This window comes from Athene cunicularia (genome assembly GCF_003259725.1).
Source record: "Athene cunicularia isolate RWA chromosome 1 unlocalized genomic scaffold, athCun1 chr1_part1, whole genome shotgun sequence".
Taxonomy (NCBI): Eukaryota; Metazoa; Chordata; class Aves; order Strigiformes; family Strigidae; genus Athene; species Athene cunicularia.
In genome coordinates this window covers 2,162,455-2,180,978 of record NW_020799091.1, presented here as the reverse complement: position 1 = coordinate 2,180,978, position 18,524 = coordinate 2,162,455, and the positions used below count along the sequence as shown (strand labels likewise).

Sequence of the window (18,524 nt, the reverse complement as noted above, 5' to 3'; positions counted from 1 at the left end):
TACCTTTGCTGTGTGGGTGAAATAATTTGCCTGTGGTCTTACAAAAAGCCTGTGACAAAGCAGAAGACCCTGAAACCAGTTCTCTCACCTACCGAAGTATTCTTTACATCTTTGGACCTGTCTTGGAATACCGTGAAGAACATGAAAATTACTCTGCGCATGTTGCACCACACACCCATCTCTGTTGCATCTCACAGCACAGGAGCTTTCAGAGACTAGAACAGCCACCAGAGAAGTCCGGGAAGACAGCTGGAGCCTTTTCCAGCCCAGCTCCAATACATGGAGCTGAGCTAATGTGGGAATCTTCGAGTCAAGCATATCCGGACATACTTTACTGTATTGAGGTTCCTCCTGGCCCAGGAGAACTCCTCCTTGGCCTTTCCACTCAAGAAATAATGCTTAGAGGTTGGGATAAGACCAGAACTAGAGTTTGATACTGCTGTGGATGAGCATCTTCACTCCAGCAGCTGAATACCTGACAGCATATTTACACTATTCCTTGAGATCCTCATTGCTAGCCAGCCAGATATTAATCTTTTTGCAGATCCTCTTCTAAATAACCTAGAGCTCAGGAAAACCAGCATAAATTGCTCAATATGGGGTAAAACATGGCCTCAACATATGTCTGTGGTCTTAGGGCAGAAGCAGAAGTGACAGCTCTTTGCTGCACCTGCTGCATTATCTACTCAGTATTTCAGTCATTCACAGTGATGCTGATCCAGATGCAGTCTTGGAAGTGTTTTGTGCTCTTTAGAACACGGGAAAAGGTAATCCCGGCTCCAGTGTCTTATTGTATAAGAATACATGGTCTGATTTAGAGACAGCTGCAGAAGGTAAAGTGATAGAAGAAAGGAGGTAACAAGTGTGTCCCTTTTTCACAGCGTGAAGCCGGCAGTGCTAGTAGGAAAAGGCAAGCTACCCTCCCCGTGGCTTTGCCCCTACTAAATCCATCTGAGATGGAAGCAGTCCTAGAACCTGGGAAAGTAGTTTCTCCCCAGACCTCTGTGTTTTGCCTGTCTTTGAGCACTGCAAGCCTCACGCAGACGCTCTGACATCGATTTGAAAGGTTGAATGAGAACTGGCCTGGCCGGGGTTGGAATCAGATCAGAGGTGGGACTCCTTGGTCTCTGATGGGGAGCAAAGGCTGGAACCATGGAAAGTCAGGACCAACCCATCAGAGCCAAAGGCAGTTTAGGAAGGGGCTTTCCTGACTCGCCTCTGATAAATCTCCCTGCATTTCACTCTACAGATCCCTGCAGACTTTCATGCAGCCTGGCCTGGCCAGGTGATTCCTAGGACAGCAGATTTGCTGTTTCCCCAAACCTGGATAATTCTCTTGCCTTTTTCTCCTGTGGCTCTGAGCATCCGAGATTTCCATTCTGGCTCGCAGAGCTCTCAGCAATGACTACCTGTGCCTCGTGTCCGCTACCCATCCACAGCAGCACTGGAGGCAACAGAGCAACACACAGTCAGCCTGAGAGGCTTATCATTATCAGCTTAGGAGATGTAGGTCTTCAGGGAATTTTAATCAGTAGAGACACTTTCACACCCAAAGAGACAAAGATATTATCAATTCTCTTAAATGGGCACCAGAAGAGCTGAGCTGCATCTCTTGGGACTCTTCCTCTGTTCATCCTGGCAGAAATAAATTGCTCCAAAACCCGCAGCGATGCCATGCTGATACCCAGCTGCTAATGCTTCGTCTCTTTGGCCACAGATGTACTTTGAAAGTTAAATTTCTCTGAAGGATTTCCTTTTTTCGTGGGGAACATGCTGTTTATTTCTCTCACCACTCTGGAAGGGACCCATCGTGATGGCCACCTTGAAAAGCTGTACCAGGACACAGCGGGCTGCTGCTATTTAATAATGCCTGACTGCCTTCTGGGTCAGTGCTTATTTTCACTGGTAGTTTTGATCTTTTTTTTTCTCTCCCTCTCTCCGAGGGCATGCCACACTTGCCCTGCTGTAGCGTACCATGCTGTGCAACAACAGATAATGGGGACTTAGTGAGGTGTTAGCCTGGATGTGCGTGTTTCAGATGAAGGGATTAATATCTGGGGGCTTGTCTGAGATTCCTGCAGACTCCAGGTTTGAAATACAGCAGTGTTTGCACTGGGATTTCTCTTGCTTCTGTCAACATCTTCATTAAATTATAATTCCTTTAAAAAAAAAAACAACAAACACCAAAAAAACCCGTGTGGTTGACATGAAGATAGATAAGAAGAATTGACTTGTTTTTTCCTCCCCCTTCTGCGGTTAGTTGAATTGCAGGTATTGCTGATTATTTGATGGCTGGGTGGCAGTTAGGACTGATTGTTTCTATAGCCTCAGGAGGCAAAGAAAAAGAGAGATTCGTGGTGTTTTGCTCTGTTATCTCTGGTCTTAGCTTTACTGAAGAGTTAAAGCATGTGTTTAACAGATGTGTCACTCTATCTGGGTTAGCTGCATTTGAGCAGCACTACGAAACAACCATATGCAACAGTCCCTGTGGGTTGAATGTCACTTGGAAATAGTCATCTCAAGGATTATCTTTATGAGTGACAATCAAAGGGCCCTAAAAAGTAGGTGTGCTCTGAAACTGGGTACACTGACCCTCGTTAAGTTTTGTGCAGGCTCTGGAAATGAAGTGAAATCAAAATATTTTCTCCAGAGAGGGTCCTCGGAAAGACTTTAAATGCAGTTTAAAAAAAAAAACCACCAGTAGGAATTCCTACAGATGAGCTTTTCTGCCAGTCTGAGACAGGGCCACTAAGTTGAGCAGGCATTCGCTCAACCCCGTGGGCACAGAGAGGAGTAGTGGGAAGGCTTGGCAAACCATGGGAGCAGCTTTGCAGGGAGCCAGCACAGCCGGGCTGTGCAGGCGGTGACTGTACTGCCACGCTGCAATGCAAAGCAGCCTAGAGGAGATAGATAAATATATAAAAAAAACACTGAATATCTATATATAGCTGAAGCAGGAGAGATGAAGCCATCAGGTTGCTGGAGATGCTGCCTGCAAAGACCTTCCACCCACCCAGGATAGTCCATGCCTAATTCATGCTCCATAATAATTATTATTTTATTTATTTATTTATTATCTGGCAGGTCATATAGAGACCTTGTCTTAAAAATGTTGGCCTGTGTCCTACGTGGTGCAAGTCTACAGCTGTAACAGAGGGAACATACTGCTTGGTCCTGGTTTCACCCCACACTGATCATAAAGCTTTGGGTCCAGCACACACATTTCCTACGCAGCCTAGGCTAGATAGCTGAACTTTGTATGTCCTCAGTTTCTAAACATTTAAATGTTGCCAATGATGTTATTCTCCCACCAAATATCGTCCAGATGTTTGTGTAGCTTGATAACGGGGGACAAAGGTACATATTGTAATAGGCAAGGTGAGAGCTGGAGGAAGGTATAACACCGGTACTGTAGGGCTTGCTGTAGTTCAGTATCCAAGTTATTGCCTCTCCAGCAAACATTTGAAACCTCAGATGTTTAGATAAGTTTGTAAAACTGGCTGTTTTCTTCAAGCTGCCAAAGATGCCAGAGGCTAAAGAGAGCCCTACTGGGACAGAAGATGTTCTGGGATTATTCCCTCCATGGGGTTTGTAAAGCCTTGGTGTAAAGGAAACGCAGCTTCAGTGTCATGTCCAAGCTTTATTTTAAGGGAGCAATGCCATTTGTCAGATCTGGCAGGATCTGATGAACGCTCCAGCGAGGTTATGGTGTTTTGTGGGAAGGTTTGCAACACAGCATAGGGTAAGTCATCATGCAAAACATCAGCCAACCATTCATGAGTCTATTGACGCATTTGGAAGTCTTGTTACCATTCACTGCGAACAGGCTTGGCCAAAACCCATCATTCTTTGTCTGCCAGAAGCTTTAGTGTGATTTTTTTTTTTTTTTGGACACACTCTGATGAAGTGATTTATTTTTTAAATATCCCAGGAACTGCAAGCTCCCTGAATTCTACAAGTACTGGGTGGGTTTGCTGTTCCCCTCAGGTTTTCTGTGAAGGCCATCGGTGAAATTGTCATTGTCACTGAGTTGCTGTGGCTGGTTTCTAGGCTTCTCCTTGCCGCTCAGGCTTGCAAAGCATATATCAAACTCATCCACTTTCAGAGTCCCTGCCCGTGAGACATACCAGCTTGATATCTTTATTCCCAGATAAGACACCTGGCAGTTTCTAAGGTCTCCAGACATAGATCCAGACATGTCTGAAATGTTGTTGAACCTGATGTATTTCAAGAAAAACATTTTAGACACGTTGGGCGAGTGCTTTTTCAGTTATCACCACATAATAAGAAACTCTATATCCTCCAGTACCTGACATTAACTTGCTTATTAAAAGTCTAGCCTTGCTTAGCCTCATGAAAAGAAAATGATGAACAGTAGCCACTTCGTGGGTTGAATCATAGATGGATTCTAAGAGGTCTGGAAATGTCCCTTGGAAGAGGAGCATTTCCCTATGTATTGCTGTATAATGAGCTTCTGGAGACGAGGCTGTTAAATTAAACACTCAGTTTTTGATGCCTAAATAAATACATGGATAAATACCTCATCCGGAGTTATAAGACTGTTTCCTGCCAGCTCCAATATTGACTATCCAAACTACCTGCAACGTCATATATTCCCCTAATGCCAGTGCCAGAGACTACAGATCTCACAGGCTACAAAGTCAGCTTCCAAGAAAATCAAATAAATCTAGCCATTTTGGGAAATAAGTGGACTCAACGTGAACTTGACTCTACAGGACTCTTCAAGGCTGACTGATAGCTGCTCTGATGCACAGACATATAGTTGCTCTGATGCAAACCAGATAATCTGGAGAAAAAAGGATTTCCCATGTTGGACTACAACTTGAAAACAGGATAATATGGCGCAACAGGACACCCCTTCCCCAAAAAAACCCAGCACCCCCAAAACTATGAGACACCAAACCCTTCCCGTGCTGCATGGCCAAGAAACTGATGTCATATTGGGTTGACATCAATGTACTCAAAGTCACGGAAAGGACAAAATGGAGAGGAATTTGTAAAGAATTAAAGGATGGAGGTTAACTAATGCCAGACAGTGAGGCTGGAGCAATAGTAAATTTTGTCGGTCTGACTTTATATAATTTTTCTGATCAAGTCATACATCTGGCATGTAAAGTCAAGTAGTGGCATTGTCTTCTTAAACACCTACAGGTTGTCATCCTACTGAAAGGTGATATTGAGGAAGAAAATTAATGCTACATATTGTGCCCAGGTCATAAGGAAATGATCATTGATATTTTGAAATAATGAGGGTGTCTCTTTTGGTAGTGTTTTCTAGTGGAGCCTCTGGGATCTCATTTTTTTTCCAGTAATGATCAATAACTGTATCACATTATCTGGAGAAAACAGAAAAAAAAAATAAAATCAATCATTATTCATAAAACTTGCAGATTAGTCTGGAACTCTCATTAAATGTACATATTTGAAAAGTATCCATAAACTAAAACCAGACAGGTTTATATACATCTGGGAGCAAAGAATTCGTACCACGCCTACAAAATGGAGCTTTGCATTAGGGAAAGCAGAGATGGTCTTGAGAGCAGCGATGCTGAAACTGTCTTTATCTAAGCTATAGAATTAAAGCGGATAAAAACCAAACAGGTGACAAAAGATGCCATCATCTCTCTATTCAGCATTAAGGAATGAGGCTCACTAATGGATACTGGTTTTAATTTAGCAAAGAGAAGGAAAATTATAAATGAATCTCAAAAGAGCATTGCAAGGGTGACACCCTGGAAGCATGCTCTATGGCAAAAGCCTTAAGCAGCTGTTTATTTATTTTACTCAGAGGATGACTAGTTTGTGAGCTAATTATGGTGTGTAAATGTCTACAGGGAGGTGATATTTATTGTGCTTCCTGTTTTTTTTGTTTCTCAGGCAAAGGCGGAGTGAGAGCCAGTTGGAGGAAGCTGAAGCCAGACACACTAGACGTTAAGTGGGTATTTTTAATGTTGAGGGTAATTAACAGTTGGAATAATAGACGTGGGAACCTGGTAGATCCTCCAAGGCTGGAGCTTTTAATTAAGGCTCAGAGGACGTGAAGAAAATCTAACGTGAGCGTTGCCATGCTGTTCTCCCTCGATTTTCTCTATAATCAGTGAAGATAAGAGACTTTTCTGCAGGGACAGTCAGAACAGAAGCCAAGCCTTTTCCCTGTCTCTCTCTGCTGGCTGCAGAGGGTTTCCAGAGAAATCGGCTTTATTCAGCAGTACCCTCTGGTATAATTCATTACAAAACTCATTTTATTTCCAGGATGCTTGAAGAGCTCAGAGCAGCAGCAGCTTCTGGGAGGCTGTTTGGCCAGGCTGATGTGGGAGGTCAGACTGAGAGATTAGAGCACCCTCTTCTGCTCTAAAAATTTAAAGCAAAGCGATACAGCTGCGGCTTCTCCTTCCCATGGGAAACGGTATGTCCGTATGAACGCGCGCATCGCTCCCTCCAGCGAGTACAGAAGAGTGTTGGGAATTGACCCGACGGTGCACAAATAACACAACTTTACAAAGCAATCCTTGCTCTGTGATGTGGTGGTTGCAGTAACGATGAGTTTAAGATGTGAGGAAAAAGCAAGGTTTAACTTTAATTTTAATTCCAGCCAGATATATTAACTTTTTTTTGTTTGTTTGTCTGTTTGTTTGTTTTTTTCTGGTCTCAGCTGCTTGACTGACCTTATTAATGGCGGCAAATCAGGCAGTGCCAGGACCTGAGCTTATTTTTCCAAAGTAGCGTTTTATCTCCAGTCCTTGATACTCTAAGCGTGGGACAGACGTGGCAGAGCCATTTGAGATAAACAGCTTTTCCTATGGAGGGTGGATTCCTGCCACTGTTATTACTTGATTGCACGAGGGTCTTTTCTTTCCCTGGCAGGGAAGAAGCAGAAGGGAGAAAGTGATAAACGTTTCAACCCACTTGGTTATGGATAAATATGAATTGTTAAGGGTCAAAGTAATGGCACTAATAAATAGACGTCCAAGTTGATTATTTTTTAATCTTTCATTGTTTGGTGCCTGACACATTTTTTTCAACATGTGAGGTTTTAATGCTCCAAAACATCCCCTAGAAGTGAGTCACTGTAGTTTTGCAGCTACTCCAGGAGATTTTGGGAGTGCTGGCCCTGAGTGGAATTAAACTGCAGCAACATTGTCAATATCGAAAGAAATGAAGTAGCAGTGAGCATATGACATATGGATAAAGATACAGGTATATTTGCATATGGATAAATCAAACTTTTAAGTTCAGTTAAAAAAAAAAAAATCAGACTCCTAGCTGCAAAAGCTTTATTTAATTTCATGCTCTGATTAAAACCTAGTTTCAAAACCTAAGGCACTAGCAGCATACAAAGCAGTTTTCTCAGTTTAGGCTTGATGTTACCGTGTCTTTTAACTTTCCAAATGTGAAACTAGTTGGTAATTCCCGATAACTATCTTGAGATGTACCAGTCTTCAGTGAAGCACGTGTCCAGGAACCTTCCCAGATCTGGGCTGTGCAAGGGAATGAATGAATGAGTGAATGGGAGGAAATGAATTAAATGAACAGAGGAAGCTGTTCTCCCCACTGCATCTCAAAGACTTTGTGGATTCCCTCAATCATTAGTCATGAAGAAATGTTCCCGAACACACACCGATGAGATGTGTATAATTTATATGATGTCTTTGAAGTTAATACTGCTAAAAGGCTGAATTACAAATGATTCTCTCTAGACCACAAGCATTGGTCTTCTGACCTCCGCTCAATTATCGCAAGGGGCTTCCTAGTTAGGGCAGGTGTGGAGACATTTGAGGTCTTTCCAGGATGACAGTTTTATTGCCAGGTCCTCTGGGGAAGGAAGGTGGAAGTGTAGAGAGGGTTATCGGAGGCCTCAGCTGTAGGGCAATATCTGGAGAGCCCAGGAAAATAACCAAGAAGACTTTGATGCAGGTGTAAAAATCTCTGTGTGTCTCATGATGGGTACAAGAAAAAAAATGGGGGAAAGGGGAATGTAACACATCAGCAGGATGGTAAAGCCCGAAATTGAATATTCTGCTTACCCCAAACCGAAAATAGCTCTCGTCTCTGCTGCTTACAGGGCAGAAGAGGAGCTATCCCTGCTGTGGTACAGAGAGACTTAAGGAGCTGTTCTACAGGGCAGATCCCAGGAGCTAAATCCCACTAATCCAAGGGCAGAGCTTTAACATGCCATCCCTACAATTACTAAGTTAGATATGAGTACGTCTCTGCACGGAAGCACTTCAGAGTGAAGCAGCCTTGGATCTCTGCAAGACCTTCACTGAGAAACGAAGGACTTGGGAGGATAGATGATCTTCAAGGTCCTTTCCAACCTAGTTGGTCCTGTGATTCTGTGATGTACCTCAAGTCATGAAACCCTGGAGGAGAAGGATGGCCCTCACTGAAAGGGACATAGGAAGCTTTTGACACGGCGTGGAGGGTCCCAGAGCACCCACCCAATTGGAGTGACCCATGCAAGCAAGGAGTTGAAGGAGGTGGGCACCCAAGCGCTCTTGCATGGGAGGCTGACCATGCATCGCCTATCCTTGAGGCGGGACCCACGTCCAAGGATAGCCACTGCCACCGGTGAGAAGTTGCTTCGCTGGTGGGTGGCTCCTTCTGGGGGTCCCTCTCCATCAGGCTAGAGGATCTGCAGGGGCATTTACAGCACAAGCTGCATTGCGGTGCTCTGCGTTGCATGTCTCGGTGGCTGAGAATCCGGGATAAAAATACTTCTCCAGTAATGAACAGGTAAGCTGGTGTAAGGGGCCTGCTATTTTTAGATTACAAACCTGCTTGGATTGGCAAATTTTCTAAGCCACAGGGTGACACTGCGGATGGCAGGGAGACTGTTGTGGGTTTGCAAATTCTGAGCCTGGTTGAGGTTGTTATTCCCCAGGAGAAACCTATGGCTCCTAGTCAACGAAGAATATTTTAAGCCAAGAGTGAAGACAAAGCTTTTGCCATGACAGTTATTTAACAGTTCTTTATCTAAAATCAAACCATAATCCTTCTTTTCCCTCGTTTTGTGATCACCTGTTTATCCACCTTTCTTCTTGCCAGGTTGAAGAGACTCTGCCATGAGTTGTCCTTGAAAAACCTTTTCAGAAAGTTTTAAAATCATCTGCACATGCATATGTATCTCTAAGTATATGTATATATGCGTCTGTATATGCGTGTGCATGTGTGAATATATTTATGTTTGTATGGGCTCTGATTCATATTCAAAACTCACTGGGGGTTTTTCGATTGGCACAAGTTGCTGGCTCAGTGTGTTTCACCTTTTTATTTTCTTGTATGTGTGTTTGTGCAGTTTGGGAATTATCCTTCTGCAGAACCAAAACCATAGTGTGTCCACAGGCTGTGTTTACTGCTGCAAACACAGCAGACTCACTCTTCGCTGCCTGGTTTCAGACTATCCCGCAAAGCTTTTTAAAATGTTTTTCTAAGTGTGCATCTAAGGGCTTATGGGATGTCCGACTGACTGCCTGTCTGTGCAGTGCAGTGGCTTGTGTGGTTCAGGTCCACGTGTCTGTGCAGGGCTTTGGCACCTCATAGACACGCACCTTGAGAACCGTTGTGTAATTTGGGCTGACTCAGCTGTATCTACATGCACTGAACAAATACGTATACCGGAAGGCAACTGTAATCTACTTTTCTTTCAGCCGCTGGTAATGCACTGCCTGGCTTCCTGAAGAACTCAGCACAGATCTACCCACCTGTAAAACAATGTCATTTCTCCTCCTGTGTCCTAACAGCTTGTTCTGGGTGCTGTCAAGGCACGTTAGATTGCATCAGTTCAACACTGGGTATTCACTCAAGACATTTTTCCAGGCTCTCTGGTGGCTACTGTTGGGAATAATCCTACTTTGTTCTCCAGCATATTGTTCTGGTTTTAAAATTGGACTGCTTGGGCCCTGGAACTGTGACCCTTTCTTTTCCAAAGCCTTTCCCCACCTGGCTGCCAGGTTAGCAGTGGGACGAATAAACAAAGATCCTTCACTAGATCTTGGCCGCAGGCTGGATTATGTGGTCCTGCAAGAAGAATGTGAGACATCAAGAGCTCTGGTTAGATTCATTGACATTGGAAAGTATTCCTCAGCTTTCATAGGCCCTCTGAACCCTGGCTTCTGTGAGGTGGCCACACTTATAGGGGAAAACTGGAATAAAGCCATCTTCTCATGGATGTGCATCAACTATAATCTGGATTCCACCATCCGCCACCCTACATTTGCAAGGACACTACCCTCTCCAACCCGAGTTTTGTTTACAATAATGAATTATTTTAACTGGGCTCATGTTGGCATCATTGCTTCCAATGAGGATATTTGGATGGACACAGCCAACAAGTTAGCAAGTGCACTCAGGAACGAGGGGCTTCCCGTAGGCATTGTTACATCCATACATAAAGGAGAAAAAGGCATTGAAGACACCTGGAATGAGATTAAAAAAGTTGACGGTATTAAAAGTAAGTGCTTTGAGTCTCATGCCTTTTTATTTTCTCCAGGGTAGGACTGCATTGTTATCCAAAAGGCATAGCTTAACAAATGAAATTTTGAAGTCAAGCAGAATTTTATCTCTGACCTTAATGGATCCAGGGCTTCATGTAAAAGAATGCTGGGCATTTTGTATGTGATGGAGAAAGGGGAAAATAGTCTTCTAAAATATGAAAGATTGGATCCAGCTTGCCTGAAAAATTAATATTTAATAGACGTGTCTGTGTTTGACTCTGTCAAGTGTAATGAGAGTTATATAGGAAGCTTTAATATTAATGATGTGTTGGATTATCAAAAATCTCATGTTTTGGTGATGTCCTTGCGATCTGTGTTCGGTGAAGGTATCAGAAGTGAAATCCAGTGTTACACATCACATACCAAAGCAGCAGAAGGGCCCTTGTTGATGTACAGCACGTAGTAAAGAATGATCTTCTTTCCTCTTGAGAAAATGTGTGAAAAAAGTCATGTTCTGGTTCAGAGCCTTGTTAGGAAGTCTGTGACGGAGCTCTGATCCTGGACGTACACCTCTGCAGTCAGCACTGTGAATCCAGACGAGGATGCATTCTAGCTAAGACTTGGACTTTTATGCCAAAACTAACAAGGGTAGCAAGGTGCTGTCTAACTTGGAGTTTTATCAGTGCTCAAATCTATGTTTGAGACCAAAGCCACCTTGGGTGGTTTCATCTCATCACCATCACAGCTCTCCATGTGAGTTAGAGATGATGGGCTTCTTTCATAATCAATGGAGAGAACCAGTCCCTCTTCAAACATGATTCATCTGACCAGCTTAAGCTCCCTGCTATGGTATGGGATGAATCACTGCCTAGAACTACCCCTTTCTTTCCTGTAATTAAGCAACCTGAAAAAGCTCTTGCTCACTTCAGCTTGTACTTTGCCAGTGGATGCTTTTTCTCCTAAGGAGAGACCACAGCAACTCTAGAGATGCTGTTCCCTCCCGGTTCAGTAACAGACAGGTCTCCTTTGCAACTTTCCTTCCCATCATCGCCCTGCTTTACTCCTCTCACTGGCTGAGTTTTGAAACGTTGTCTTGAATGAAAGATCACGAGACCAGGAGATCTTTCATAAAGGGCTAGTGAGCACTGTGGAAAGCCTGTTAAACACTTGTATTTCAGATCTCCCCACCAGACATGGGGACATTGGCCCCTGGCATTTTGCAGGCAAAGATGCAGACTCTGGGGCAGTCCAGCATGGACCAGATGTTGAAACACAACACAGTGCCCAACCTAAGACCTGTATATATGGTGACAGGGTGAGTGGGTGGAGCTGGAGCACTGTTAATGGTGGTGTTCTGGGCACAGAAAATCTCATGTCTCTCAGTCAATGACAACAATGACCATGACTACCCGTCATGTTAGCCCATGCCTCACTTCTGTCAAAATTTCTCTCCACTCCTCCTTCTGTATGGCTCCAGGAATGGGTAATGCTCAACCTCCTTTATTTGAACCTCCTTTATTTTTACCAGGTAATGGGTAGCCTCCTTTGCTAGACGTTGCAGACCTCCAGAAGTTGAACAAAATTGATGTAGCTCCCAACTTCCTCAGCACATAACATTGGTGGGGGACCATTAGAGTCTGACCCGATACAGCCATTCAGACAACTCTTTAATTGGGGCAGAGGGAGCTATTTTGCATTGAAAAAACCCAAATGGATTAACATCACTGTCTGTGATCCTTGCGTTTCAGTTATACTCCTGTGCATGCATTCTGTGCTCATTGGAGGGAAGGAACAGGCCACCTTACTCACAAAGGCTCTGGAAATGGGACTAGCAGATGGAAGATACGTCTTTGTTCCATACGACACTTTACTGTACAGCCTTCCTTATGAAACCAACACATTTGACATCTTTGATAAGGACAGCAAGCTCCAGAAAGCATATGACGCTGTACTCACGATCACACTGGAGTCTGGAGAAAGGACTTTCTATGATGCATTCAGGGAAGCTAAAGAAAACGGTGAAATAACCAGGGATTTGGAAGCCACCGAGGTAAATATTCTTTCTCTGTCTTTTCTGGGACCTGGCAACAGGAGACATGGGACAAGCAGCAGTTGTAGAGAAAGTACAGGGGAGAGACAACCCAGACTGTATGCTTTTATTTTGAGAAAAACATGGTCAAAGTCGGATGTGGTCTGATTAATTTGTAAAGAACATTTCTCCTGGATGCCTGGCAACCTATCTCAGCTGGTTCAACTGCAGGACCATGCTGGGAATTCAAGACAAAGGGGTTGTCTCTGAGGCTCTCAGATTTGTTTGCTACATGCTAACTGCAGTAGGCCCAAGCTGAAGAGATGTCTCCTAAGGTGGATAAAGTCCATGGAGTTTGTAAGGCACCGAAATAATATGTCCACGTGCCTCACAATCTGGGGGGATGTGACAGAAGAGCAAAATACTGGATGCTTCTAGAGGGAAATGCTTAGGATCGTTGCTGTCTCACTCTTCTTAGCACTATAGTCAAAGTTATTCTTTGCCAGCACAATTATCTAAATGTCACCAGTAGCCTATATAAAAAAAAAAAAAAAAAAAAAAAAAAAAAAAAAAAAGTCAGTTGCTACCTTGTAGACATTACAAGAAGAATTGGGGAATCTGTCATACTGGTGAAGAGCTGCAGGATTCAGCTGAGCTAATCTTTAAATCTCGCTATGATCTTTCAGAAAAATTGCAAGTACTGTTAAGGCATGATTTATTAGATCTGCAGGGATGTCTACTTCAGGAGGAGATGAATCATGCCTTGAAAGCATTCTTTTCTTTCCCTTCGTTATAATGAGAGCCCAGGTTAGCTATATTGAGTGTAGGGTTCTTTACTGTAGGTGTCTACGTCTGATCAATGAATCCTACCACAGATGTCAAATTCTATGACTCCCGAAAGCACTCCTCATTTTATCACCAGTGTATGTCTATAATCTCCCTTCGGTTATCAACTATGAATGTCCATGTGATTGCAAAAGCCACCATGTGCGTTTTTAAGGGAGGGGAAAGTTACAGTTTCCTAAATCAAGTCTGGCACGGCAGGGAGAAATGCAAGGAGAAAAGGCTATGGTATTGCTGAGAACAAGTTTGCTGTGGCTCTGCTTTGTAATTTTTATACTTTAGGAATAAACGATGTTGTGACAGAGAGGATCGATCCTCTGGGCATGAAACTTTTCCTGCTTGGGTAGGGATGCAAGCCTCTGACTTCAATCTTCTATTTGTGGAAGATGCTTTAGCGCAGTGCTTTGAGGCAAGTGGTGATAAAACGCCAGCTGAACATCGGGCTCAGAGTCTTGGCTTTTCCCATGATAAAACAATGTTACATAGCTTTAAAAATATTTTGAAATTGTATTTTCGGAAGCAACCATGAGAAAAAGACAGATATTCAACGTCACACATGTATTGGGTCGATTCAGAGCTACCTTCAACCTAAGATTCTTCAAACCCATTACTCTGTGAGCCTCAGTACTCAAGAGTCTCAGATCTTGAGTTTACAACTTAGCTGGTGGGACATATTTTTGCAACAAATCTCAAACTAGAGGTTGGAAGCGGTATATCCTGACCTCAATTTCTCTATCTTTTTTTTTTTTTTTTAGGTTTCTCCACTCTTTGGAACAATCTATGATGCCATTTACTTCATGGCAATGGCTATAGACAATGCTCAGAGGAAAGGAGCCCGTGTTTCAGGAGCTAACATAGCCGAGCACACAAAAAACTTGAGTTTCCCTGGATTTAGTCACTGGGTAGAGACAGACAACTGTGGGAGGGGGCTGAGCAACTATGTGATACTGGACACGGATGGTTTTAGGAACCATCTCCTCCCAACCCACTTGTTGGACATGTCTTCAGACTCTGTGAAGTCCCTAGGCCGGGCCATCCACTTTCCTGGTGGAGCTCCACCCCAGCCAGACTGTAGCTGTTGGTTTGATCCAGATGTTCTCTGCACTGGAGGTAAGAAAGACAACAAAAACAGGGTCAAATGCATTGGGTCCATGCTTCTTTTTTTTTTTTTTTAATTTTATTTTTTCTCTTACTCCGCATGACTGCCCCTTTAAATTAGAGCTCCCCAAAGAGAAAAGTCTAAACTCAAGAAATTAATATAAACAGTCATCATCCTGTTTGTAATGGGAGTCCTATGCAGAGATCCCACTATTGAACCACAAGACTCTCTTATTGCTTATTAGTTCAATAAGGCTGTTTCCACTGTTGTGTGCTGGAGAGGGTTTTCCAGGTCTAACAGTCAACATCTGCCTGTTTTGAGAGCAATCACTATATGCCAGAGGCTCTACCAGCACTGTGTCCCTGTCCTTCTGAGGGACAGGGCACTAAGAGGATTTGTGTTGAAGACAGCCTAAGAGAGCTGCACAACAACAGATGTTCTCACCATCTCTCCCGGTTAACCCCACCTTCTCTACCCAGTTAGCTATGCGGCTTTAAGGATCATCAGAGCTCACCTCATCAAGAAAAGATGATAATCATTACTCAAAATAATTTCAGTTACAGAAGACAACAGAGGTGGTTAATTGAAGACTTAGGAGCAGAGATACCTGGCTTTGCGAGTCTGGGCACTGATTTTACTTATTGTTTTTAATTTTAGGCAACTGTGGTGCAGTTTTAAAGTCCACAGGGAAGCCAAAATCTCAGGGTAGGATATTTAGCCTCCACTTGACATATTTACTTATAATACTAAGCAGTTACTCCTACTGCTCCAGGATATGACTTAAACAGACCAAATTAACCACATCTACAGAATATTTCATTCAGCAGCTGAGAAAAACATTCCCCTTGGCTCAGCCCTAGCTGGTTTAAATCAGTGGAGATATACTGATCTTACAGCAGCTGGCAAGCTATAGAAGAGACAAATATAATGCTATCACATATCTAATTTTGCACTGCTACTAGGAACAGCATATCAATTTAGCATCCCATTGCAGTCTATGGAAAAATCCCACTGATTTTTAGAGAGATCAGATTTTATGTTCGCACCTTTACAAAAGCATAAAGCTCTAGGCATTTGTCAGTGAAGTGGTAATTTATTATTATTAGTAATATTTCAGAGACTGAATTTTATGACTAGAATTAAATCCAAGCCTCAGTCTGGCTTTTGTATGGAGTTAGGGTTGGAGGCGGGGGTTGGATGTGAAGCTGCCAGGCTGCTGTGGTTCCTGACCCCAGACCCACCAGAAATGGGGCTGAGCAAGGTGCTCCCAGTACATGTAGTCACACACACGCACTGCAGATGCAGCCAGTCACCGACAGAGTGGCACATACAGGGAAGCAATATGTTGACAGGCTCCACAGCCCACAGCCAGCATTGCTGACATACAGACAACACAAATGCCTTGACCCTGTTCTTATGCACCACCTAATCAGGGTCCAAGCTTGCTACCAGATCTCCCAACGCCAGCTCCTGCACACATACAAATGAACCCTCTGGTAGGTGGTCCAAACCTGTAATCCCCCCATAGCCAGCTCTCAAACCCTTTGGTGTCCGCAGGTCTCCAGACTTGTGGCCTCTCATGGGTTGCAGGCTCTAGGACTTCTCATCTTACCCGTCGGTTAGGTTGACGTGTAGTCTACTAATGTCACACACAGTCAGAGAACACACTCACCCAGGGAAGGAAAAAAAAAAAAAATTAGGAATAGGGTTTAAGAAGAGAGTAGGACAGATTGTGATGATCAGGTGCAAGGTTTGGCTGGAAAAATGCACAACGTGCTTATGTGTGGCCAGCATCCCCATCCTCTCAGGTATCCCATACCATCCCCATCCCTTCCTTTCCCCATTTTTGTCCCTTCCTCTAAGCATCCAATAAGAAGTTTCACATACTCCCACAACCCCCTTAAAGATTCCCTAATGAGTTTAACTCAATCTCACAAGTCCCTCAAGTATGCTGTAAGTTTGCTCTTTCCCGTAAGCCCACAATAACCTGGCTTCAGTTATAAAGTTCTGGTTGAGCTTCCTCAAGGATTATCATGGTCCCTCCAATGGTCCATCCATCACTGACATGAGCTCTCTGGTCTTGGTGTTGCCTCCACTATCTCCTATTCCTTCGGGTTTGTTTATCTGGGTGTTTGGTTTTTACTTCTCTTGTATTTCTACTGTGTCTCGTTCACCCCGGTGTGAATCTTGTGCTCCAACCAGCTCTTACTCTCAGCTTACCAGATACTGCTTCAGTGAATGAAATTAGATGGACTTTGGGTGTTTTCCAGCTGTGGAAGAGTCCTCATGTCGTGATGTGTAACTGTGCCCCCTACTTCAGCAACGGACATGATCAGGGAGAGACCCTTTGCTATTCCTTGGTTTTATGTGCTGCCTTTCAAGTACCACATTGCCTTAGAGTCCTCTAAGGCCAGGCACTTGTGGGTTATAGTACGCAACGGCAATAAGCAAGAGAATATCTCTCAGGATCTTTCTCAAAGCAGATTTGTTCAGACAGCAGAGTCTCTGGGGGGCTACCTGAGGAATCCTAAAGACAGCACCAGTAAAAAAAAAACCCTGACTGAATACAGAAGAGAGCGTTAACGACCTCCACATGATTCCTACCACACTGTGGTCTGGGTTACAGATTCTATCTGAAAATGCTAGAAGGCAATGAAGAGACGTGAGATGGGACTTTCATACCCCTACATTTCATCACTGGTTTGCCCAGCAGGCATTTGCTCCTTTGCCCAGCAACAAAACCAACTCCTTTCCTAGATGGCAACCACAGCCCTAGAGCACTAGGTCTCCTGCAAGTCTGCCTCCAAGCTGGTCCAGTCCTACCTTTTCCAGGTATTTAACATTGTGCAAGGCCTTTATGGGATGTGTTCTGGCTTCACAGTCACACCAGTCCTTCTGGAGAAGGGCACACCTTTGGCAGCTCCCGTGACTTCTAGGGATAAACATTGGGTTGCTGTCACCTGATCTTACGGGGACTGACTTTGTCCATGCATGAAGAACAAACCATGTCCCCCAGGTCATCTTGGTGTGGTCTTGTTCATTCCTGTACTCAAGGTGAGAACCTCCTGGAGAAAGCTGGCTGTGTCTCCATTGCACTTTGGTGAAGTGAAACCTTGGTCTACATCCACGCTATCTGTAAGGTGGAGAAACGGGTGTGAAGTATCCACTCTACTGTGCCCAGATTTCTTCTCAGATGAGGTGTACAGGGCTAGTTCCAGGCTGGAACATGAAAGCAGAGTGACTTCTTATATAGATTCATAGTACCATAGAACCAGAATGGTTTGGGTTGGAAGGGATCTTCAACAATTATCAAGTCCAACACCCCTGCCATGGGCAGGGACAACTTTCACTGGAATGATAAAATAATTTGGGTTGGAAGAGAGCTTTCAAGGTCACCTAGTCCAAACCTCCCCATCTAGTCCAACCCCCCACTAGATCAGGTTGCTCAAAGCCCCCCTCCAACATGACCCTGATCACTTCCAGGGATGGGGCATCTACACCTTGAACACTTCCAAGGATTTACAACTTCTCTGGGCACCGTGTTGCAGTGTATGTGTGAGGAAAATAAGGGACTGGGGCCCTGGGATGAAGCAAAAAGTAAGTCCAAACCCAGCAGGAAAATTTCAGCTAAAATGCTCTGTTTCTTCCTGAAAAGGACATCAATTTTCAAAAATGCCTGCAGCTTTCACTGGGAAGCTCTAAGTTTCTTTGCTTGCAAAAGGCCTGTGATTTAGGTACAAGCGTGACATAGAGTTATGAACCTTTTAGCAACCGAGATTCCTCCATGATTGCTTGTGTTTAAGGATCTCTGAATATCGACAGAATAAAATAGAAAGAAAAAAAAAAAAAAGAAGAAGAAGAAAGAAGAGACAGAGACAGCAAATGGTTCCCACTGGAATTTAGCTCGTCCTTTCATGTCGGCTTTCCTTAGTGCCCAGTAAAGACAGTCATGAGCAAAGTATCTGTCTCCAGTACTTTCTGTTGATGGGCCTGTTGAAGAAAACATCAACCTTCTCCTCCTCTTCTGTTCTCCTCAGCATTAGAAAACTGTAGCAGGGAACAAAAAAAAATCCCAGATGGGCTGGTGACTCACACTGTC

General features: G+C 43.8%; 1 protein-coding gene across 3 annotated transcripts in view; it reads left to right on the top strand.

Annotated features, from left to right (window-relative positions):
- Positions 1-8,196: 8,196 nt before the first annotated feature.
- GUCY2F (guanylate cyclase 2F, retinal) overlaps positions 8,197-18,524 on the top strand; it is a 50,965-nt gene continuing 40,637 nt past the window's right edge. For 2 of the 3 annotated variants that reach the window (XR_003399679.1, XM_026861235.1), the window contains exons 1-4: positions 8,197-8,754; positions 9,669-10,471; positions 12,203-12,504; positions 14,082-14,436. Coding sequence is in view for 2 of the 3 variants with exons in the window: in XM_026861235.1 (XP_026717036.1) it covers positions 9,733-10,471; positions 12,203-12,504; positions 14,082-14,436 (1,396 nt within the window). In the remaining variant the exon portion in view is untranslated. The remainder of the gene's footprint in view (positions 8,755-9,668; positions 10,472-12,202; positions 12,505-14,081; positions 14,437-18,524) is intronic. The other variant, XM_026861248.1, reaches the window with a different exon arrangement.